This window comes from Anopheles bellator, chromosome 2 (genome assembly GCF_943735745.2).
Source record: "Anopheles bellator chromosome 2, idAnoBellAS_SP24_06.2, whole genome shotgun sequence".
Lineage (NCBI taxonomy): Eukaryota > Metazoa > Arthropoda > Insecta > Diptera > Culicidae > Anopheles > Anopheles bellator.
In genome coordinates, this window is record NC_071286.1 from 33,647,299 (window position 1) to 33,671,980 (window position 24,682).

The following is a 24,682-nucleotide window of genomic DNA, read 5'->3' on the forward strand; positions in this document are numbered from 1 at the left end:
CCGCAAATTATATGACGGCCTCTGCTGTTCCTGGTCCCTTTTGATGGCATTTCTAGCTTCCTCTCTAATTTCTCGGCGTTGGTCATCGTACTGGGCTAGCTTAACCTCCTCTAATAACTCTACCAATCTAAAATCTGTCTCTTGTCGCATTTTTACCCCGAAAAGGGCCTCGAATGGGGTTACACTGATACTTTGGTGTACGCTCGAATTGATTCCGCTTTGAATCTTGGCTACATGCTTGAACCACTTAGTAGAATCTTCTACACTCAGTTTTTTCAACATGGCTAGGATTACCTGATTGACCCGTTCTACCTGTCCATTTCCCCTAGGAACTCCTGTAGTGGTCTCGACGTGTTCTATGTTTCGCTCGTTGCAAAACTCCCTAAAATCGTTGGATGTGAACGCCGATCCCTTATCACTGATGATTCGTCGTGGGTTCCCAAAGAGCTCACTCTGTTGCCGCAAACGTTGGATCACTTCAGCCGCAGTTGTTGATTTGTCTCGATCGAATTGAACACACTTCGGGCGGTTACCATTCGATGCTTCCTCTTCGACGGTTGTGCAATCTTTCTCCTGCACGGACACTGGGTTCGGCTGGGACTCGTTTCCCTCGTCGCTTTCCACGTCCTCGTTGTCTTCGCGGTGTTCGGATGAATGATCGATCGGCGGCTCCTCACAGTTGTCAATTTTGGCTTCAGACTGCACTCGTTCCGCCTCGTCGATGACCTGGTGCTGCTCGCGGCTTTCCACTCTCTCTTCTGGAACGCACTGCGGTGATTCCAGCTCTTCCACCTCGCCAGCAAACTCTGGAGGTACATCTAGCTCCCGTTCCGCTAGGATCGTCATAACCTCGCTGACCAAATTGTGCTGACATCCTGTATCCACCAGGGTGTCTAGCGAGACATCTCCAATTTTGACAGTTACCGTTGGTGACGGTGTGATGGCGTGCACCTCAGGTTTTTTAGTTCTGCATTCCGTGGAGCGATGCCCTTCTCCTCCGCATGCGAAGCATTTTATGGCCTTTTGTTCGCAACGACTTGCGATGTGGCCAGGTCCTCCACAGTTGAAGCAACGTCTCACCGTGCTCTCTCTTCGCTGATCCATTCTACGCTCTATACGGCGTTCGTCTAGTGCCGCTCTCGTTGGGTGACGCTCGGTGTCTTCTCGTTTGATGCTCTCGTACACAGCAATCGCCCTTTTCAACTCACCTACCGTGTTCGCAGCGTACAGACACGCTTTGTTGTGTGCTGCGTCCGGAATACCCTTCGTGATGTATTCGCACAATGAAGCTTCGTCCACATTGCCTCGCCGCGCCATTGTCTGCATGGTGTAAACATAGTCCAAATATGTCTCGTCGTTTCGCTTTGTTCGTTCACGCAGCATTTGGTGAACGTCCGCCGATTTAACCGCCGCGCCGAATTCTCGTTGTAAGGCCGCTTTTAGCTTCGGCCAGCTATTCAAGCCCGTTTCGGCCGCTACGAACAGTTTAGCCGTGCCGCATAGCAGCCTCCTGGCGTACAGGAACTGTTGTGCCTCCGAGCACCCAAATAGTTCGATGGCCTCCTCGTACTCTGCAATCCAGGCGTCGACATTCACGCCATCGGGACTTGCAGCAAAACTCTCCAATGCTTCCGTTACGTCGCTGAACGTGAAGCGTCCTCTCAGCTCCCCTGTGTTCTCCTCTGCACGCTCTTCCGTTGCACGCTTCATCGTGTTACGTGTGCTGCTTCTGGTTGCTGCTCCTCCTAGCATGTGTGTGTTCCTGTGCTTTATTGCCTGTGACCTCGGACACCTCTGTTGTGCCCGTGCCTCAGCACTCTCAAGTCACTACAATACTCACACTCCAACACCACACTCTCTCTCACCACAGACTCTCGCACACAATGTTCACTATGCTCGGGACTCGCACTATCCCGGTTGAGCCCCCATGTAAGAAAGGGAAAACAGTATAGACTGGAATTTTCTTCCTTTTCGTAACTTTATTCCTCTTTCGTAGTTGAGATCACTTAACGTTAGACCGCTCTGGTCTACTGCTGTTTTGCGACTGACTAAATTCTGCGCTCCGACCTCCTTTTATACTCGAAGTTGTTCTCGGGGTTGTCCTCCGCTAACTCTCGCTCGAGACAACCCCGAGACCTGCCTTCCTACATATGTTAACTGTGTGGCCTTTGCAAACGCTTGTAAAATTGTGTATCATATTCCAAGTGCACCTGGAGTGCAATGTCAGGCTCATGGAGCAACTGTTATGCCGCATAAAGAAGTCATTTCCCGAAGCACAGACTGTTAGAGGCTATGGTAATGAGTTTGTAAAATCTTGGACCTCCTGAGCAGCTAGCAAAATGAGGACATTCTGTGGTGAATAATAAGAATTCCATGAAAAACTACCCTATACTTCCGTAAGGCATGCATGGCATTATGAGCATGGCCATGGATGTTGTCACGCATGGCAAAGGTTGTTCATGAGTTCATGGCCGACCTATGTGTTCAAGGACGTTTACCAAAAACAGAAAAAGATGTATGTTAAGTTTGTTATATTTTCTGAATCACATTAAGAAAAGGGAATCAAAATCGAAATAGTGAATTGTTTAATAACGCACATTTGTGCTCCTATTGTTTCTGGTGCAGCTTGGCAGGAATGTGAGAAGCCAACCAACAAATCAAGTGCGTCGTGGATCGAATCCATTCCAGCGAAATTGGTGATTTAGTTTTGTAAAAAATCTGTCCCGAGAATCGTACATCGGATTGTGCAATCTCACTAAACTATCAATAGCAACATTCACTCTCGTCAGCAATTCACGGGGAGGGTTTGTGTGGATGTGTGTGCGAGAGATTTGAAGTGAAGGGATTTTCGCACATGTCGGGTTCGATTCCGGTTCCGGTGGTGTTGCTGCTTGCGTTGCTGGTCAGATGACTTCCGAGGAGACGAACTGGCTTAGCTACTACACTGTGAGGTACTAGAAGACACTTGATAACTGTTCACCCCCATTCAACCCGCGATACCCGTGGTTTTGGGTGACGCTCCATTATCGCCGAACCTCTTCGTAATGCCGAAGCATAGAGTAATGTATTCCCCATTTCTTGTTTCACTCTTGCAGATTGCCGGTAGTTAGTGACTGTCCGGCAGGTCAAACTGCTAGAGTTACATCAAACCTGCACTCATCCAGTAGCACCATGGCAAACAGCAGGGTGCCCTCGCCCCCGCTGCCGGAAGTAAACACACCGGTGGCGGAAAATTGGTGTTACACTCAGGTAAGTCACTGTTCCACGTGGTATTCCGAGAGGAAAATAGTTTGATCCAATGCGTTTTCAAATACTCTTTAAAATCGTTAATGTACTTAAGGCGATTGATAACGACTAATCTTCTTCAGAAGTCCATCATCGAAGTGTACGGTAAATGATGGAAAGGATTACGATCGGAGTCTCGGGTCTTCCTTTCGCCATCGGTCGCGCACAGAACGCGATGTTCATCGGCACCTACCTAGAGTGGCTCAGTGTCGTTCATAGACTTTTCGTCAAGGCTCTTGGAAGCAAGTTCCTTCACGCCACGGTGGGAGAGAATGTCAAAGTCTCACAGTAGTAGTTCGCCGCTCACGGAAGGACCCTGACAACGCTCTCGTCGCCCGTTGCGCACGGTGGGGTCAACATCATCGGCCAACCGTTGCGTGTTACCTTCTCTTCGTCCCGGCTACGGCGTACGATTATCGTACGCTTTGCTCCACTAGTTCGCTTGTTCACGGCTGATAGTCTCACAAGACGCCGAGGAGACGTGGGCACCACCTTCTTAAGCATAAGCATGCCGACGATGCGGCCCGTCTGCAACGACGTGCCTGGGGTCGTTCCTTGTGTGTCTGCCCCTCAAGTTCATTCCGTCGTGCGCGCGCCGTGTTCAACTCTTATTTCCGTGAGTCCTTCATGCGATGGCAATGGCTCTGGCTCTTGGTGGAACGGGGTTGAAAAAATGAAAACCCCGAGATCGTCCAACTGGCTGAACGAAGAACTCTATTTGGCGCGGGGTCATGGCGCGAGGAAAATCGGGAGAAAATCACAAAACAGCGATACAAATGTTCAATTGATCGAGAATTATTCACTATTATTTTATTGAGGAGATGAAAAGCCAGTTGCCAGATATTGTACAACTGTGCTGCTGCATGAACAGTAAAGTATTTTACTCTTGCTGAACTCGTAAATCTAGTTCGTAGCTAGATTTTCGGGTCCAAGTTGGGCATGGTAAGCAAGTTGCCTAATGAACGTATGCTGGTTGTAGTTGAAACATGGAACCCCAGTACAGTGAAAGACGGACGGACAGCGATACCATTTTCGGTGTAGGATGAGTAAAAATAGAGTCTTCCACCATGTCTTCCTGCTGTGTGGCACCTCAGTAGAGCATGCGTCAGCAACAGTTTGTATCTGTCGCCAGATCGTAACTATTTTGTACCCGGTACCATCGTACTAAGTAATAATATTTATTTTCTTCCAAAAGCGGCATTGTTGAGTTGCTGTTTAAAACCATCTTGATCTGTCTTGAAATGTTTGCCTAAGTTCTAATGTATTATTCATTGCGTTGACGCCATAATTTCAGAACTAGTCAGATATTTTTGATGGTTTTTCCCCCTACGATCGTCTTGGTATCGTCGTCGTCCGTAAATTGGTATTCCCCTATAAAGTACGTGTTCGTTGGGTGCCCTCAGACTCGCGCCGGATACGGGGTTCTTTGGGTTCGTTGTTCGTTAAGAATGTCTCGGTCGATGCCCATGCCACTATCCGCGCCCGACGGGACGGTTATGCTCCGTAACCATGTTGCCCTGTTCCTAGGGTGGAGTCTTCTTTCTTCACATTCTCAACGAGCAACGTAGCCGGGATCCCTTTACCGGGAGGGAGTGCTGCTCGTTCTGGTGAGCTACACCTGTGTGTTGGTGTGTGAAGACATTTACCTCACAGTCCAACATATCCCCCTTCGAATCGGTGGCCGGTTGCTGGTGGCCCAGCCGACTACAAATGTACGGCAAACGATACTGAGGTGAGGTATGTGCATTGATGATGGTGATGCTTCCCTCTTTCGCTGCCGCTGTGTGAAGTGCCTTCCATATTCAAGGTAATTCGTTGAACTACACACTAACTGCTGGTGGCTGCCGCTGTGACGGGAAGCAAAAGAAAAATTAACTAAGGAGAATGTGGATGTGGATAGACGATGCTGTGTCTCTCTACTCTCAAGTTGGCTAAGAATCTTTCATTTCGGTTTCGTAAGACTAAAGATTTTGAACCCCTTGGGTTCGTGTCTCTGCCCGTTCCAGCAATTAAAATGAACAAAACTCCTTCTGCACCGAACTTGTAGAATCTGTTGATTTTTCTTTTAAATGTGACTATGTGGCGGCAAAGTAATAGTTATTATGACACCTTAGCCCTGTTCCAATGCTTCTTGATTTCCCAAAACGATGATGATGGCGGTGATGATGTGCGCAAACAGTTCAACAACCCAGACGGGGCGAATCCCCATTTATCTCTGTTCACGGGGAAAACGAGAGAAGGCGAGAGAATGAAAGATGGGCCGAAGAATAAGACAACGAGCCGACAAGTGGAACCGTCTCGCGAGTAAACATCTTCCTGCTCCGATCCGAATGACGAGTTCCAAAAATGTGGTATGGTTTCTTCGGGATATTTTCGCGATAACCACCATAGCCGAGTCGGGCCACGGCCACGGGTTGTTGCCACTTAGCAAATTTTCTTCCACCCAGATTTTGTGCATTCTTTTTTCTCTCCGTGGGTGACCTCCGTGCGATGATCAGCGATCAGCAGCTTCGCGCACCGACCAAACGACGCACACCACCACGGCATTGGAGAATATGAAACTAACGCCTCCCGTGTGTGAGTTGGGGCATCGTAATCGGCATCATCCCATGTTGCATGCTCTCTCCCTCTGGTCGGTCGGGGTCGTCCACCGTCGATCATCGGCCTCGCCAAGGAACAGAGCGCCCCGCCTTGTTTCCGCGCACTTTGACAAAAGTTTCATAACATCGTCCAAAACTTCACCGAAAAACTTATCGCTGGGCGGAAAGAAGTGTCCACGGTTTTGTGCACATGTGTGTGCACTACACGCAGGATCCTTGCTCGGGTGCGAACCCGGTGCTGAGAATGGGACCCAGAAAGGTAGCAAATGGAAGAGAGGAGCAAGCAGGAAAGTGTGACTTTGTGGGGTACGATGGTCTTTTTGGTGGTCGCGAGAGGGTTGTAAGGGGGGTTCTGAACTCTGTAGGAAGCACGCTCGCAGAGTCAAACTCAACCCGAACAAGGAACGCGCACGAGAGAGCGAGCGAGAGAAGGAGCGAGAGAGATAAGTACACGCGAGATGGGGATCGACGTCACTTTTCAAGGCCGAGAGGTTTTTGAACTACTGTGCCAGTGGCGGCAGTGGCGGTGGCGACGCGTCATGGCCGCTCCTTCTTCGCTTCGGGGGGAAAACAGGAAGAGGAACACGGTGCTGCAGGTGGGCCCACCCCTCGATGGTGCTAGAAGCAACTTGTTTGAGCAACATCCCCACGGCAGGCAGCCCCAAGTCCAGGTTCTGCTTCAGAGACTCTCTCCCGCGGCGGCGCTGGGCGGTCAAGCGTTTTGTGCCAGTTTATTCACCCAGCAGTGGGTGGGTTTCGAAAATTAGAGAACGATTACAATTGGGGCTACGGGCTACGAGAGAACGAGAGAGCGCTAGGGAGAAAGCGTGGTGGGATTCCGTCGGAACGCGACACGTTTGATGCATTGTGGATGTGTACGTTCGTGTGCGGCTATCGGCAAGGCTGGCGTGCTATAATATCCCACCTAATGCTGAGTCAATTGCTGTTCAACATATGTTCGTACTTTATGTTAATGTGGTCAGCAAACAGGTAGTGCCGTCGTAAGATCTGTAAAAACATGGTGCCGAATTGTGTTTATTTGTAGTCTACAGAAAATTTATCTGATTGGGTTGCCGATAGTCCTTTTTTATGTCGATCTTTGGGTCAGATTAGAGTAATTAACTGAAATAGCAGTATCCTACTTTTTGCACGTCACGTGGAGAGCAAAAGAAAGCGCGTCAAAATGAAGACATCTGTTCTGGTAATGTTTGAAAGCTCTCTGCTTTGGGCTCCATTCTCCATTCCAGCCATACCATATTTTCATAGTCCTTTAAAAACATCAAAAAATTATTCAATTTTGTGGCACGCAGAATCAACGCGCCTTATTGCTTGCTTTAGGACTTCTCTTCCATTGTGAAATAATTTAGTACAATAATCCAATAATTACAGTAACCGACGGGCGAAAGAAGGGACACAGTGCTTGTTCAGCAACATCATCGAACATTCGTCGTCGTCTTCATCCTTTTGAATCCCGTTTTCTTTTCGGTGTGAAGCCACCAACAACTACTTTGTCCGAACACTTCTCTCCGAATGCTTCGAAATGAATTTATATATTTTTTTCTATCGAAATGGTCCCACATTTTTGGGGTGGTCAGCAACCTTCTTGCTTTTTCCTGTTTCTCTTTCAATTCCTTTAAACTCTTTCAATATGTTTCTCCTTGAACGTGATATTTCGTCGTCTCTGTCCATTCGCTGGAGTTAACCGCCCACTGCGGTTCTCCATTCCATGCGCCATGGTGGTGGTGTGCAACATTCGTTATGGCCAGGGAACTAAGCCCTAACGGTTCTTCAGTGTTTTTAATTCTGCATTCTACCGTAAAACCGAAAATATTTTTCTTCAATTGCAACGCTATTGCGGAGCCAATCATCGTCTATTGCATCATAACATGCGGTTGACGATTGACGCATGTGTGTTTCACATTAGACCCATGCGTTCATATTTACATTGCAGATGTGTATGTTTGTGTGATGTAAGCTGAGGAGTGTTTACGTTTTCCGTTCGCAAACTACTCCTCGGCGGCTGATATGCGATCCGAGCGGGGAGCATGCAACACCCATCAGACACACAGACAAGAAGATGATGCTTCTGAACTGATCCGAGTGCTGAGTTCAAGGTTAATCCGCGTACTTGACGGCAGAGCGAGACCTGCAGATGACAACAGAAACAAATGGGCAAAACAGGTATGCAGGTTCTCGCGACTATCTAGACATATTTCTTTGGAGTATCACAGTTTGCATAGCCATCACAACAGTTCCACGTAGATTTGACACAACCACACACAATTTTGACACAGACCACAAGCCCAAGTCAACCCAAGTCGCAATTCGAACGCAAGACCTGCGAGTGTTGCTAAAAGTAATCAGGTATTTGACTGGATCGAAACTCTGGCTTAATGTGGCTTTAAACGCCACAATTCGGGGTTGAATCCTGTTTTTACTTCCTTTTTCAACGACATTAGGTCACATTAGTTTTGCAGTGAAAAATGTTTGATTTATGGAAAAAAATAGTTTAAACGCAATTATAAAGGTTTTTTTTCATTTATATTTTACTTTTTATCATTTTCTCGCTATGTTCAGTTCAGATTTAATATTTGCGTGGTGACGTCAGCCAGTTGCGCCTTCATTCTTTTAGGCATTAACGGACCTTTTTCGACCGTCTCGTTTCTCGATGCGAACATAAATTACTCATCAGCACTTTAGCCACACACAACACCTTCTGCTGGATCGGCTTCTCCTTCTGGCTGTGGCAATCCATGAAGTGTTCCGAAGAGCGAAGAATCTTCAAATAGATCATAGATAGCCGGTACCCACCCCCTGCCTAACTGCTGGCTCGTAAATGGACCGCGCGGATGGTTAATGAACTTTTCACACCAGACTCTCCCATCGCTGACCGTGAAAAGCAAGGAAATTATGTTTCTGCTTTTTGCATTTTCCTGTTTTGCGAAAGACCGTTGCAGGGCAAACAGACAGTCACCGTAATAGTGGAAACCATTTTTCTCATCTTCCCGTGTGCCGTTGTGGACGTACGCGAAAGAGGAAGAGGTCGTCGATCTATGGATTCGTTTCGCTGCCTTCGCCCAGTGCGTAGTGAAGAAAGATGGACGAAGGAACCAACAATTTCCGACTTGCGTTAGCTAGTTGGCCATTTCATCGAAATCATTTCCAGGGCTGCCCGTTACTACTGACTTTCGTGCCCGGCGCGAGTGTCAGCGGAGTGCGTCGCGCAAGCATAAGAAAGCTGCGAAGAAGGTGCGCGCGCCACGCGAGCCTTTTCCAGTTGCCCGAGCGGATCTAATCACGCCCAAGAACGAACATGCGTCTTCGGTTGTTGCTGGGCAATGTAGAGGGTGCTTCTGAGGTACGTAGTCGAGCTTTGTGTGCACGACCAGAATACTAAACACCGCGGGAGGAGGGCATCGACCCGACCAGACGAGCTTCTTGGTCGTTGTGATTGTGGCTTCGCCGAGACTGCTCCTCAAGCCTTCGTCGGTGCCCAGTCTTCGCCTTTCGCCGGTCTGCTTTTATTCCACGTGTTATGGAATTTTGTGTCTCATAAATCGCCTTTGTTCGTGCGTACAATAAATACATCGTTTATGTTGATATGATTTATCTATCGGCAAGCAATGCTGAACAAGATAGGCAAGCATCAATTACAAAAGCACAACCAAAGAGTTGTTTAGTTTAGTTTGGGAAACCAAAAAAATCGGAAATAAGAAACGGAAGTATACAATATACGGTCTCTCAAGGGGGTCGAGCAATGGCAACCTATAGCGATATTCATTTTTTCCAGTTTTAAAAAGTTAGCATTACTTATCGTTTTTTGTACCCTCCCTTCGCACCCTCCAACGAAGGCCTCCTGGAACTAATAACCCTCGATGTAGGGAGTTAGGTTTTTTGTCTAAACAATAAAAACTGGATTCCTTCTCCCTCGGATAAATGTAACATAAGCCAACATGACGCCGTGCACAGAAGTCGCCCTACGTTGCTCAACTATCTCTCTCTCCTGGGTCCGGAAAAGAGGAAACCCTACCAAAGTATGGTGTGCGTTTCTCTCGCCGCTTTCATTGGAAATAGAAAGAGCAGACATATTGCGATCAAATTGTTATATTACACATATTATTTCTATGGTTTGAAGTTAAAATATTACAAAATATAAATTTATCTTATAGATAAGCATTTTAAGTAGCATTCAAGTATTTTATGGACTCGCAAAGTCTGATCTTTCCCTTCCAAAATAACTCTAGTTTTGGTTTTAATTCTCTTATTAGTGTCAAATAAATGCCATTGAGGAAAAGGTTCTATGTCAGGATTTTTAACCCCTGCAAAGCTGATTTTCCTGAGAGCTGCAGAGAACGAGAACTGGAAGTCGTTATAGACAAAATTGGAGAAGTTTACAAGAAACCACTGCTATTGGATCCATTAGACATAGATGATCAACGGACACCAATGCAAAAGCCAATCGTATATGCAAGTCACTGGAAAATATTCAAAATTCCTTTGCTCGTGTTAACATTACTCGTCTTTTGGAAGATAAGGTCTAAATGCTGGTAAAGCTTATATCTATAGTTGAAACAGAGAAAGCACAATCCCGTAACAAGCGAGGATTTAGGATAGTTGCAAACCATTCCTCGAGACCTTTTCATATTACAACAATGTAAAACATTGTCACTCAGTTTCGCTGTGTTCCATTCTTGATCACTTGCTTCGGTAAGAACCATCCGCACGATGCGCTTCAGCATTTGCGATTGGATAAAGTTCTTTTAAATCTTAATTGTCAGCTGGCAACGAACGATGTTGCTGGGGGCGCATCATTTTCACGATAGATGTAATAGTTTCGTAAAATGCTTCCAAACGCCCAAATGCCGCCGTATGTGTGCATAACAACATTTCACTTCCTGATATTGTGCTTTCGCTACACGTTTTTTTTTTTCTTTCTTTCGAGATTCAATCACGGTTGATCACCACCCACAACCGCTCATGGCGCATTGTTGGTCCGGCCCGTGTGGTTGTTGCTGCTGGTACTCTCACTTTCTGATCCTCTTGCGGTGCTGATACCATCGTACCGCCGCCGCCGCGTCGTCGTCGTCGCGCCCTAGTCCTAGCACAGCGACCAAGGGTTTTCGCTGTGTTTATTTAAATCTGAAATAATCAAAAATAATCATGGGCCACTCTCGCCGGCGGGGTTCCGAAAGAGAGGCAAACAGAGGGGGCGGCATGGGTCTCCGCTTCGCGCCAGGGTTGGGTGGGTTGGGTGGGTTGTACTTTCCACGGCTACAATTTCCCTCAAACGATGTGTTCCGGTTGCTGGTCCCACGCTGCTCGCCTCCATTTTTACCTCACAGCACAAAACACAAAAAAATGGCGCCCGTCTCGCGCTCGTCGCCGGTCGGAGGAAAATGGAGTCAATCGAGAGCGAAAGTGAGGAGCAAACGCCACCATCACACCCCATCATCACACGGCGGACGCGGCGGCGACGGACCGTTCACTTTCGTTTTCACTTTCGGTTTCGACTGTTGGCCGGGCGCAGTCCGGGCCGGTTTGTTGTGCGTCGATGGCGCGCGCGGCTTTTCCGTGTCCGCTCTGAGGAGCAGCGCGCGCCAGCCCGGCGAGTCCCCGTTCTCCCGGTCGGGAGTGTCGCACGCGCGCGCCCGCCAACTGACCCTTCTTTTCAGGCTGGCGAAAGTGCTTACCGGTGCTTCCGGCATGTCATGAAAATTTCACAAACGGCTCTGCAGATCGAAGGTACCAACCCGTACTGCGTCTCTGTGGTTCAAGTCACCCACTCGATCTGGTATCCGCGTGACGTAACGAGCCCATTGCCCGGGCCAATTTGCAGTTTTTGAAGAACTGGTTAAGAATTCCCAAAATTTGTTGATTGTAAGTGCTGAACTCCGAACTGTAATTTTGTTTTCGCACCTTTGATTCTTCTAGTGATCTGCTCTGATGAACGCCATTTTACTTGAAATGGTTAAACAATTCGGCACGACGTTGTTTTCAGTAACGGACCAACAAGTAGTGGCGTATGCCACTCTTGACCAGTTCATGAAGATCAACTTATTACAATTCGGCACTCGCTCATAGACAATCCCAATATTAATGTCTGAAATTAGAAACGAAATTTAGAACAACATTTTAATGACCTTTGATCACTTAATTGTTTGTTTAGTTTCAAATTAAATCAGTGGACGGTATAACAAGACAATAAAATTTGAAGTAGATCCAAAGAGTTTACAATAAGACACAGCTCGTAGAGCTAAGGTAATGAAAGATTGACTAGAGCAGACATTTAACTCACCCATCAGATGCCTTCTTATAACCCGCTCAGGTGTGGACAAGAGTCAACATTGGCTAGTAAGAAGAAGGGCATCAATTGAAGCAGTTGAGAGCTTGAACGCTGAAAAGGGTCGGGATATTAGGCACCCAACATTATTGTAGCAAGGTACTCCAACATAGAGACTGTGGATAGCATACGAAACATATTCAAGAATTGGCGGGACTAAAGCACAGCAACGTGCACTCCTTTGAGAAATACGTTGCCAAACATTCTAAGTGGTCTGCTGGACACTATCTCCGGCTAATGATCCTCAAAAGTAAGTCTAGAATCTAACACTCAACACCACAAGTCTCAAATCGCATCAAATCCTAGGGATGACGAAATGCTTGCAAATGTCCTGTCAAGTCCTGATCAGTTATTATTGTCAAGTCCTGATCAGTCGTAAGATCAGATGGCTAAAATCATTAAACCACATTGTTACCGAAAGCAACAGATGTAGATGAAACGATGCTCTTTCAAGAGGGCACTAAAGCCACCAAAGTTTTAATTTTCAGAAAACAAATTCGCCAACTTTTCGTACTTTGATCCTTTCTCCCGAACATCACACAGTCGAAGAAGTACAGAGGGCTTTAAAATGGCATTTTTTTTTGGTTTGTCGAAACCTCGATTCCGCAAACGGGCACGGAACCACCACCCCCTCCCTCGGAGAAGAAGGAGATGCTCTCTGTGGCCGCGCCGTGCGATCACCATTTATTTCCTGCGGAAACTCGTTTTTAACCTTTTCTCCGTTTCACCGCTTACATAATGCTGCCCGGTCCGTCGGTCGGCCGAGGCGGTGGCGGTGCGCCCCCGTGGGGAGGGAGGGACACTCTCTTCTGTCGCTCTTTCTTTCTCGCTTTCTTTGTTTTGCTATCGACTTTCTTTGGCCTGGGCCGGGCCAGGTCGGGCTACCGGGAAAGAGATGGCCAACGAACGAGAGTGGCCCAGTCCCGGGACTCCCAGGGGCGGCGACGGCTGCGACGGTGGCGGCGGCATCCCTTCTCTTTTTGACCTTTTTCGCGTCGCGCATCGTGTCTGTCGCACGAGTTTCTTTTTTGCTCCTCCGCTGTGCTTCTGACCGAGAGGACCTCCAGGAGAGGAGCCACCACCACCCCTCTTTCACCGTGACATTTTTGGCAAACCACGTCGGATCGCGCAGAACAACAAGGAAGCTGCTGCTTCTGGCCCTGGCGCGCCGACTGCGCAATTTTGCTTTGCGCAAAAGCGGCGGGTGGCTTGTGGTCCAAAAAATGGCAGCATCTCGGGTGGTGCGCGGCGGGGATGATGGCCACGGCGCGTGAAAGTAACGTCTCGCAAACACCCCGGTCCAGTTGGGTCGCGTTCGGTTTCGGTCTCGCTCTTGCGCGGCGCTCCGGAACGCTCCCTTCCATCGCCCGGCGGTTGGTCGGTCGCCTCTGGCTCTCCAGTGAAAGTTCTCCGGTAGACGCCGGTGGCGGTGGCGGCATGGGCGGCGGTGGCGGGCTGTCCACCGAGTGCGGTAACAGAGCAGAAGCAATAGTATGTATTGTGCCACTGTGGCTCTCTTCTGTCGCTCTCAGTTCCTCTCTCTCGCTCTGTCTCTCACGGGACCGAACGGATCCGAACGGCCACAGCGTGGACTGGCGAGGCTCCCGAAGACGACGACGACGACGCATGGGCGGCTTTCTTTGCACTTCTCGTCCGGGGCGCGCGTAGTGAGTGAAGTAACGCGGAATGGTGCGCATCTACGGCGCGTGACGCTCTCGAGACGCGCGTGACTGGGCTGTGTTGCTGATACCGTTCCGTTTATGTTTCGATCCGGCCCTCCTGGTGTGTCCTGTGCGAATTCGTCGAAATTATCGTGCGCCAGTGTTCCTTGTACCTCCCGGAGGGGGCTGCTTGTTGCATTTTCCTCACCGTGTCCGAGTGTGTGTTTTCTCAATCCGTGATCTGTGATCTGTCCGTGCCCGCTTTGGCCGCTCTCTAGGAGCCGGAAACGAGTTGCAATTGAATCAAATGCGTAAAGTGACCCTTCAGTCCACCCTTCAGTGAAGGCACAGCCAATCGAGAGGGGCAAGGAAGAAGAGGGTGGGTGCGCGGCCACCCAGTGTATGTGAAGTTCCCCGAATCCCGGTGTCGGTGGTAAAAAATGGAAGCGAAAAGTTTGCAAACCGCGGCCAACACGACGACGACGACGAGAACGATCGCCATTGCGACCGGTCCGGCCACGGGCACTTCCTCCGGGGGGGTGGCCACGGCGTTCATCGTTCCACCCACCGCCAACACCCGGCGCCGGATACTGTCCGCGACCTACATGGCGACCACGACAATCTCCCGGAGGCGGGCCAGCGATGATGGCAGCAGCAGCAGCAGCAGACCGGAAGCAGCACTCGTTGCGTCATCGTCGTCCTTAGCGACGGATCGCCAGGAGCCGACGGCGCCGAATGCTGCCACCGTAACAAACTTGCCGTCCAGCACCACCACCAGCAGCTCCAGTGCGAGGCCATCGAACATCATCACCACCACCACCACCACCACCACCAGCGGCAGCGGCAGCACCGTAGCGGAAGACGGGGCGGCCAGCAGCGACGGTGCGGCGGCGACGGCGGGACCCGCCGAAACCGACGATGACCTCGAGGAGAGAAAATGTGTCTTCAAAATGAAGCTGAACTACTACAACCTCTATCTGGTTACGACCAGCTATCGAAAGGAAAGGCCACCTCACCTCACCCCACCCCTCTAAGACCCCCGATCCATCACACCCTCCCGGGTTCCCTCTTACGCGGTTCCATGCCGATTTTCACTTTTCTTCACTCTCACTGTGCGCGCCTCTCACAACGTGGTTACGTACGCACCACCACCACCCCTCCTCCTAGAGAGACCCTACAGAGGGGCAGGAGGGTGGCTACCGTGGGCGCATTGCGGCGGCGGCGGCGGGAGGCCTCGGTTCGGCTCGGCGTTGCGTAGAGAAATCGCCTTTTGCTTAACATTCGGTTTTTATGCTTTCCTTGCCTCCCCTACGCGGGGGCCCCAGCTCTTCCACCCCGCGCATTGGCCACTCTCTTTTTTACATAATCGGGCGCACAGCAACCGGCGAGGGCCGGGGGGTGGGAGCGCAGCGTCTGGCCGCTTCCGCAACGCGGCGAGGATCACTTTCTTCCGCGTCGATAGCGGTGGGGACGATCGCCGGGAGCCGTAATCGGAAGAGGAGTTACGCGGCCCTTTTGGCGCCGCCAACTCTCTGTGATCCCAGCGGGGGGCAGTGCGCGAAAGGTGGCCCCGGGGGCTGGCAATTGGGCAACGTTTCCGTCTCCTTTCGCCGGAGAGACGCCACACGCGTTCACGGTTTCTGCCTTTGCATTCTCTTTTTGCCTTTTTCGGTTGCCCACCCGAGCACACCCGATACATGCTACTAGCGCCGCTTCCGCATTGCCGCTACTTTCGTTTCCCTTTCCGCTGGCGCAGCCCCGCACACCACCGCCATCAGCCGTAATGTGGCTCCGGACCCCCCTTTTCCTTCGACTCTTTCGCTCTCTCTCTCTCTCTGGCACTCGAGACCCCCCGCCACCCGCCACCCGCCACCCGCCACCCGCCACACGCCACCCGCCACCCGCCACCCGTTGGTTGTAGGTGGCGCGGTGTGGTGTAACCGTGAGTGCGGTGCGGGGCAACGGGGAAAGATATTGTTACCTAACACGCGGAGCCACGCGGCGGAGATCAGTTCGCGATCGCGTTTTCGGCGCCTTGCCACCCGATCGCCTCATCCTGGATCCAGACGCGGGACGGGAACGAAAAGGAAGGGAGGAAGCGAAGAAGATATCGACCCCACCCGACCCATAAAATGAGGGCGCCGGGTGGGCTGGCGGCTGGCCGTCTGGCCCGGTCGGTGGTTTGAAAGTGGCAATAGAAACGAAAGTGAATGCGAAAATCCAAGCAACAAAAAAAAAAGGCAACAAATGGAATACGAAGCGTTTTTCCCTTCCTTTTCATGTAACATACTCTGCGCCGCGCGCTCTGGCTTTCGCCTCCCCCGCGCAACGCGGGCGGGTTGATCGTGGGTGTTGGGCAACGCGGGCAAAAGTTTGGCAACAGCCGAAAACAACAGAGCCGAAGAGCAAAAAAAAGAGAAACAAAATGTTACGACGGCCCCCGCCGTGGTTGCTGCTTCTCCACGGTTCTGCCCTCGATCCTCAAGCACAGCAGTCCCTTCGCAAGGCGGCCAGGGAAAGCCGGAAGAGCACAATCGCGCGAAAGTGGCCAAAGATTGGGAGCCTTTTGCTGAGCGCGTAATGATGCTCCCTGTAAAAGTCCCACCGCGCCAACAAAGAGGCGGAAACGGGGCGATTGCGTTGTGGTGCTGTTGCTGCGTGTCGCGCAATGTTAATCGTGGGACGCGCTCGGGGCTTTCGGAAGGATTCGTTTCTAGACGAAATCGCCGAGAAAGAGCCGGACGGCTCGAGGTTTTGGGACGGGGGCCAATCTTCGCATATGCTGTAAGCGGAAGGTGTCCATGCGAACTGAGGCATTTATTTAAAAAATACTAAATGCAGCTATTTCTAATAGTATGTTGCACAGTTAGGAAGGTACGCACTTTTTCTTTACAACGCATTCAATTTTATGCAAATCGGATAACAGATTAAAAAGTTATGATCGTTTATGTGTCAGTAAATTTATGACGCTTTTCAGAAAAGGAAACAAAGGTACAAAGAGCCAATATTAAATATTTATGCAGGGTAAAATATGTACTGAAAGCTATAATGGGACCTAAGACAAATTTATGGTGATGAGAAAAATGATTTGTGATGTTTCAGAATAGGCAAAAAAAATCATGAAATCATTGCTGTTGAAGAGTGCTCATTTCGTTCTGAGCATGCATTAACGGCCAGACGGCCAAAAGGACGCGCTCGTGTAACACATTCGAAAGACATAATTAAAAACGCCAGAAAGGAACAAAACTCTCCGTATTCGGTTGATCTATCACCTTGTGACAGTTTCCTATTTTCTAAGCTCAAGTTGACCAGAGAAAGGAAGGAAAGGAAAGGATTTCATGACGACATTCCAGAATTTTTTAGTTTTAAATCCCATTACTTACATTCCTTACTCACTACTGTGTATGTTAAGAAAAAGAATATTTGCTAGGGAAATGCGTGCATTGGATCAAGTGACTTGAACACACGGAAAATGCTTCCCCGAAAGTGACAGTGACATTGTTTTGACCAACAACGCCTTCTCTCTATTTCTCTCCACAGGTCAAAGTGGTCAAATTCAGCTACATGTGGACGATCAACAATTTCAGCTTCTGCCGGGAAGAGATGGGCGAAGTGTTGAAATCTTCCACATTCTCTGCGGGTGCTAATGACAAACTAAAATGGTAAGCTGGACATTTCTTTCTCTTCCTTAGTTTTTTTTTCTTCATACTGCGTGCCGTGTCTTGCGTGCTCTCTGTGACCCACGTCATCGTTGGTCTATTGCTTCCTGCAAAGTGGCGATCAAGGAAGCAGCAAGAAAATATCGTATCGATGATGTGTGTGCACCGCAAGACGCACCGGGGGCAAAAGATAAAAATATGTTGCCGTGTTTTTTTTTGAACACCACCGCGCTGGGGTGACCTCTCTCGGTGGAACGATGTGGAATCGATCCTTTCACCTGGCGTGTGGGGCCGGATCAACAACAATTCACCGCTATGCCGCCACGCAGGGAATATGTTGCAATTGGCTGGAAAGAGTTTACATCCGCGTAGAAAGTGCATTTTTACGCCCGTTTCTGTGTAGAAAGTGCTACCAGAGTGTGTTGTGGTGCGTGGCTCGCGTTCGTGCGTTGTCCGTGTATCTCTTACCCTCGGATTCCCTTTGGTTAAAAACATCCTGAAACCGGCAGAAAGGTCCCATTTTTTCTCGACCCCTATTTGATGCGTACGAAAACTTCGAAAAAATTTGTGGTGCTCTGGTGATCCCGACAAGAAGTTGGGCAGGTTAGGGTGGGAATGATAGACACACGGAATAAATTAACGCACCTTTAGCAATCTCCAGTACTCGATCCATTAACGCTCACATCCTTTTTCGCTCACACACAGGTGCTTGCGCGTCAATCCGAAAGGTCTCGACGAAGAAAGCAAAGACTATCTCTCCCTCTACCTGTTGCTGGTGTCCTGCAATAAATCGGAAGTGCGGGCAAAGTTCAAATTCTCGATCCTAAATGCCAAACGGGAGGAAACGAAGGCGATGGAATCGCAGCGAGCGTACCGGTTCGTGCAGGGCAAGGACTGGGGCTTCAAGAAGTTCATCCGCCGGGATTTCCTGCTCGACGAAGCGAACGGGTTGCTACCGGAGGACAAGCTAACGATATTCTGCGAGGTAATTCCGGGAGCGTTCTCCGTACTTTTATTACGTTTACTAACATCTGGATCCAACTCGCGTTTGCCCCCTTCGTAGGTCAGCGTGGTGGCCGACAGTGTGAACATTTCCGGCCAGAGCAACATCATCCAATTCAAAGTGCCAGAATGCAAGCTGTCCGAGGATCTGGGGACACTGTTCGACAACGAAAAGTTTAGCGACGTCACCCTGGCGGTCGGCGGACGGGAGTTCCAGGTGCACAAAGCAATCCTAGCCGGTACGCAACTGTCACGAGGACCACCGCGAAGGCTTTAGTAGACGTTGCCGTTTAATGCGCACTCTCCTCTCTCTCTCTCTCTAACCCACGCAGCACGTAGCCCCGTGTTTGCCGCAATGTTCGAGCACGAGATGGAGGAGCGAAAGCAGAACCGGGTCGCCATCACCGACGTGGACCACGAAGTATTAAAAGAGATGCTACGGTTTATCTACACCGGGAAGGCGCCCAACCTGGACAAGATGGCGGACGATTTGCTGGCGGCGGCCGATAAGTACGCGCTGGACAAGCTGAAGGTGATGTGCGAGGAAGCGCTCTGTGTTAATCTGTCGGTCGAGACCGCGGCCGACACGCTGATTCTGGCCGATCTCCACAGCGCCGACCAGTTGAAGGCGCAAACGATAGACTTCATCAACACGTAAGTTGCATTTCGTCTCTACAACCGTCGTAACTGCCACTCTACGGTGGCCAAACTTCCCCGATGTATTTTTCGTGTATTTATGTGTCTTTTTTCTGTGCTTTCCTCTTTTTCATTTCGATTCCCGCGCTCTCTCAGCAGTCATGCGACCGACGTGGTGGAAACGGTTGGCTGGAAGAACATGGTGACGACGCATCCGCACCTGCTGAACGAAGCCTACCGCGCACTGGCGACCCAGCAGATACCACCGATTGGTCCACCGCGCAAACGGGTGAAAATGAGCTGAAATAAAATGTTGACATCCGTAAATGCCGTGATGTCAACATCGCCGTCACCCCCACCAGCTGCGCTCCCGATTCCTACGATCCAGCCACAGCCCGCCTCTGTATCGTCGTCGTCGTCGTCACCGCCACCATCGTTGTCATCCGGAATCATCAGCACCACCACCACCGCGTCATTGACGGCAATGGCAGCCGCAGCAGCAGCATCACTATCATCGACAGTTTCTCCTACGTCCTCGGCAGCCGCACCGGCACTAGCAGCAGCATTGATGTCCTCAGCCGCATCACCACCATCCACGTCTCCGTTGCTACTGCAGCAGACAGGCATTGTGGGTCTGCGAGCCCCAAGAGGAGGCAGGTCGTCCTCTCCGTCTTCTTCACAACCGGCACCGGCTCGCAGCACATCGGCCAGCAACTGGCAGCAACAACCACAGCTGCTGCCCATCTCCTTATCAGCACATCCCTCACCGACGGCGCCACCTACCGTAGTTCAATCGTCAGCGGCAGCAGCAACGTCGTCCCTATTGATCACTCACCTGAAGAGCAGTGGCAAGATCGCATCCGCACCATCGTCATCGTCGTCTACGTTAGATCGCCAGATCGATGGCCAGGACGAAGAGCTGCAGCTGAAGGCGAGTGACGAAGGAGGCGAAATGGCGCGTACGCTAGTGGTCCCGATCGCCATGCCTACGGGCATTCTGCGATCGAAAGCGCCACCTATCGTGAGCGTTGTGAACGATATCGCTGCTGGTTTGGCGAATGCTGTTGCTGCCGCCGTAGCAGACGCAGTAACGGTGGCCACGATCGGTCGGAATTCGAATCCAAATACCATCGGCACTGCTGCTTCTCTCAATCTCCACCACCAGCAGCAGTCGTCACAGCAACACCAACACCACGCCAGTAACAACAACAGCTTTTCCCAACTGCGTCAGCAGTTGGAATTGGGCACCGGCACTGCTGCCGGCGAAGTTTTGACAGTCCAACCACCATCGTCACCGTCGATTAGTGAGCCATTTTCACCGGCATCACCTCATAAGCAGCAGCAGCTACCGCCACCACCACTGCAGAGCAACAACAGCCATTTGAAACAGTTTCTCAGCACCAGCAGCACCCACCGCAGAGGAGGTGTGCAGCAGGCACCCCAATTGGCGCAACATCACCATCATCATCATCACCATCACCATCACCTCCATTCTCAGTTGAGACGTCAGATCATGTCACCGACAGCTAACGGCGGTTGTGGCGAGGAAGAAGCTAGTGCCGCGCCCGCCGCTGTGATCAGCAACAACAACTCTATCGCCAATCAGCAGTTAAACGGTGGTGAGAGCGGCAACAGTAGTTGCGCAGCACTCGAAACCAACCCTTGGTAAAAGGGCAGACACCGCTGGTTGCATACAGTCGTATGTGTGCGCGCGCGCGTGTGTGGGAATGTGTGTACTGCCAGGTTCCGGAAGCACTTAAATGGTGATGAAACAATTTCGGGAGTCTTCATTCCCCCAAAATCCGTATTTCCTGTCCTCCCTGTTAATATTTAGTCATTTGGTGACACAGTTTTCAGTGAGCAGATTGACACTAAATTGTATATCACACTTCGCCGCCAAAAAAAAAACCGCCCATTCTTTGTAAATTCCAAATCCGTCGTGTGACGGTACAGTTAGTTTAGCGAAGCAACCCGCTGCTGGTAGAGGAAGCAAGGGAGAGTGTGACGGAGAGGGGCCAGAAAAGCGCATCTTATGTTCTCATGTTAATAAAGAGTAATGTTAGTGAAAACAAGTAGACAAATACTGTTTGTAGAAGGAAAAGAACCTATCCTTCCTCCTTCAACCACCCCGTGGCCACATCTTTTGCTCGCTTTGCTTCGGGAGCACGTTCCACAGGGTTCGGAACTCGGCATTCCGACTTTTTGCGCGGCGGCAGCGCGCCTTAACTGAACAGGAACTACCACCACCGTCTTCTCGACGTCTTGAGATTGCCGAGGGAGAGCTGTGCTCGACCTTTTTGACATGAGCTCCTTGTCTTGCAAATCACGCACCCACACACGCCCACGTACAGGCACACAGGGACAGCTGGATCGTTGGTCGTCCATTCAGACAACATTATCTTTTCGTAAAGCATTAATACAATCACCAGCAACTACTCTGTGTCCTCCACCCACCGGGTGGGGGCTGGCTCGCGCCGTTTCGGGTTGTTGTTTCTTTTGTTGTTTCATTTCAGTTGATGTGCGTTAAAAATAATTTATGCAATGTGATATTTTTTCGTCAGTACGTGTTAGCTAATATATTAATTAATTAGTAATATGACAAAGAAGGAAAAACAAAACGCAAATGATGCGAGAAAGCGTAAGCTAAACGTAAAACAAAATGAAACAACAAAGTTTTTAAGCGAGGAAAGGAGTAGGAAATAGCAAATGGGAAATGATAATATCACAACACAAATGCAGCACAGCATACAATACCGAGAGATAGAGAGAGAGAGAAAAAGAGAACGCTCAAGTTGCGCCGCTGGGTGTATTGAAAGCTACTAAAAGGACAAACTGTGGACATGATTAACAAGGGGAAACGATCAGTGCTGATGGTTGTTGCGGCTTAGAAGACGCAGAGACGAATTAGAAGAGAGGCGGTCAGGCGAGGAAACTTTTCATATCTGTGCGCGTGTGTTTGTGCGGCAGTGTCATTCTCAGACGCAAGGCCATCGACCAGATGATAATATCCAAGATCAAGATGCAACCGGAACTGGCTTCAAATTTGTTTAGAGAAAACAACAAGCATTCGAAAGTGAACAGAAACGCAAGAGAGAGAGATAGTGGCGCGGAACGTTGGCCAATTTGCCTCGGTTTTTGTGTTTCAAATGAACTCAAAGCAAACCAACACTAGCCAACCAGCCAACCAGAGAGTCTTGCGAAGCTTTGGACGAAGCTTTCAGTACTCTCTGTCCATCGGTGCTTCTACAGCAAACCACACATACGGGAGGCTTTTGGCACATTAGTTTGTTTCTCGAAGGTTTAGCAAAAGTGATAAAATGAAATACTTGGCATTCAAACCACTACACATTGGTACGTAGAGTGTAGTACTGGTGGTAAAACCCTGGAACCATGATGGGGTCCCCAAAATTATACTTGGCTTCCGTTCCGTGTGATTTTTCTCGTTGTCTGGTTTCCGTTAACCAAATTGCATTCCCAAATAAAAGCGATTTCCGAAGCAGGGATCAGTAACAACAAAGGGGCCGATGTGTGTTAGCGCATAACAGTATGCAGTGTAAGAGTGCTTGAATGTAGAAACAGGATGAACGAAATAAAGCGATAGAGTCATTGGTGCGTGGCTTATTCCACCTGCCGTTACAGAAATAACAAAATATCTAAACCGGAATCGAATCGAATCGCGAACGCAAAGCAATGGCCGCTCTCCCGCCGCCGCCGCCACAAGTGGGGAATTGATATGGGGGAATTTTGTAGATGGAAAGGATGGCAGAAAGGGGGAATCGTTGGAAAAGGCGACAAGGGGCGAATCACAAATGTACATTTCCTCCCACACGTGGATCCTCCTATTATTAGTTCTTTTTCATGCTATTCATTAATGTATTCTTTAACGGTTAAGCGTTTAGTTTAGTTTTTTTTGCCACGAAGAAGACCACCACCACCACAACCAACAAAAACATCTTCTATTATGTTCGTTTTAAAACATCAACAAATGTGCATCGATCAGCAATATCGATATTCAGCAGCAGCGACCGTGGACGCGCTGCGCATATAAAATGAAAATACGAGATATAAAGGAAATCGATAAAAGAACAAGCGTTTTTGTTTTGTTTTGCCTGCGGAAGGAAGGAATGATTAATGGAACGGAATGATGTAATGGAGCGATCCCATCTTTTCCATGAGCGAGAATGTGATGTATGTAACATAGTGAAAAAGAAATGATAAACGGTGAATTCAAAGTGTTTGAAACAGATGGTTTTAGATGACACACCGCCCCGAGAGTGTCCTCCGACGACCCGCGGCAGCTACTGAATACGCGATTTCGGCCGGGGGTCGCAGAAACTTCCTGCGACTCCCGTAAAAGATTCACTAGTTTCGTCTCCGGTTAGCTTCTGCTGATAGCGGCGCTCTCGTGGGGCTGATGATACAAACTTAGTAAGCTGCGCACGACACTTGGTCGTTGGCGTCGTCTCACTACACTGCGACACTTGAATACCGTGCGATCCATGAAGGCAATAATCATAAAGTAGTATACATAAAATATGGTCGGAAGTTAGTAATGAAGGTTTTTTTCACTTCATTTTTTGTAACTTTGTTGTTACATAATATTAAGTGTGCGTCGCAGGAAGAATGTGGACGTATCGCATCGATTGACAAGAGCACAATGTTTTGGTGCGCATTAGTAAACCCTTTGCGAGTGCGGAGCGTCCAGAGCGTCGAGACTGTGGAGGAAGGCCCAAACGAGCGTGCCGGAATACGAATTGGGGCTAAAGTAGGCGCAGCGTACGCATGGAGTAAGCGGAAAAGTGTCCTCTGATCCATTCACATTTCGCCAAATCGGAATAGTGGTTACTATTAGGTGAGCGCCAAAAGAGCGTACAACTGTGCAGTGGCGTGTGTGTGTGTGTGTGTATGTGTTTGTGTATGTATGAGGACAAAAGAGCAAGGTTTCGTTATTTTTTATGTGTTTATCGGAAAAAGAAAACCGAGAATGAATTGAATACGGAAGAGATGGTTAATAAAAACCGGAAAACTGGTGGATTAAAGCATAGTTCGTTAGAAGAAGCAAACAGGCGGTAGTAAATAATGTAAAACCGAAGTAAGGAAGTTAAAAAAAAGTGTGTTAAGACAAGCGCACTAAGCAGAAATAGAAAACATCAAACGGAAGACATAAGCGAAGCGAAGAAACAAACACAAAAACTAAACCACAGCAAACAAACAAAAAATGATAAGTAAATTTAGTACGATGGCTTCATATGTGATTATAAACGATAAAAAAGTAAAAAATAAAAAATAAGAACGTATGAAAAACGAGAAATGTAAAAGGAAAAATGTGGAAACAGTCAACGATTGTTCGCGATGGTGGGGAACTGGTACCAATGTTGTGCAGGTAAGTGCTCCGTTGCAAGGAATGGTAGCTAGAAATACAAGGGTTCTTAATTGATCATACGCCTTAACGTATGCATAAACAATGCTACTTAAGCTTTAGTTTGCTTTAGTTTCCTG

General features: G+C 49.2%; 2 protein-coding genes across 3 annotated transcripts in view; both read left to right on the forward strand.

The window, feature by feature from the left end:
* The window catches only part of LOC131211341 (protein roadkill), a 21,415-nt gene extending 1,916 nt beyond the window's left edge, over positions 1-19,499 (forward strand). Inside the window, exons 2-8 of one of the 2 annotated variants that reach the window (XM_058204767.1) lie at positions 2,626-2,951; positions 3,096-3,249; positions 17,427-17,548; positions 18,251-18,530; positions 18,609-18,786; positions 18,880-19,201; positions 19,340-19,499. In XM_058204767.1, the coding sequence (XP_058060750.1) occupies positions 2,908-2,951; positions 3,096-3,249; positions 17,427-17,548; positions 18,251-18,530; positions 18,609-18,786; positions 18,880-19,201; positions 19,340-19,487 (1,248 nt within the window). In that variant the 5' untranslated portion in view covers positions 2,626-2,907 and the 3' untranslated portion in view covers positions 19,488-19,499. The remainder of the gene's footprint in view (positions 1-2,625; positions 2,952-3,095; positions 3,250-17,426; positions 17,549-18,250; positions 18,531-18,608; positions 18,787-18,879; positions 19,202-19,339) is intronic. The other variant, XM_058204768.1, reaches the window with a different exon arrangement.
* An 18-nt stretch (positions 19,500-19,517) lies between these two features.
* Positions 19,518-24,472, forward strand: LOC131211340 (mucin-5AC-like). The gene has a single exon (XM_058204766.1). The coding sequence runs from the start codon at positions 19,518-19,520 to the stop codon at positions 20,850-20,852; it is 1,335 nt and encodes a 444-aa protein (XP_058060749.1). The 3' UTR covers positions 20,853-24,472.
* Positions 24,473-24,682: the final 210 nt, after the last annotated feature.

Bases quoted from the DNA above. Each gene is read 5' to 3' on its own strand.
- LOC131211340 (XM_058204766.1), top strand. From the start codon at position 19,518: ATGTCAACATCGCCGTCACCCCCACCAGCTGCGCTCCCGATTCCTACG.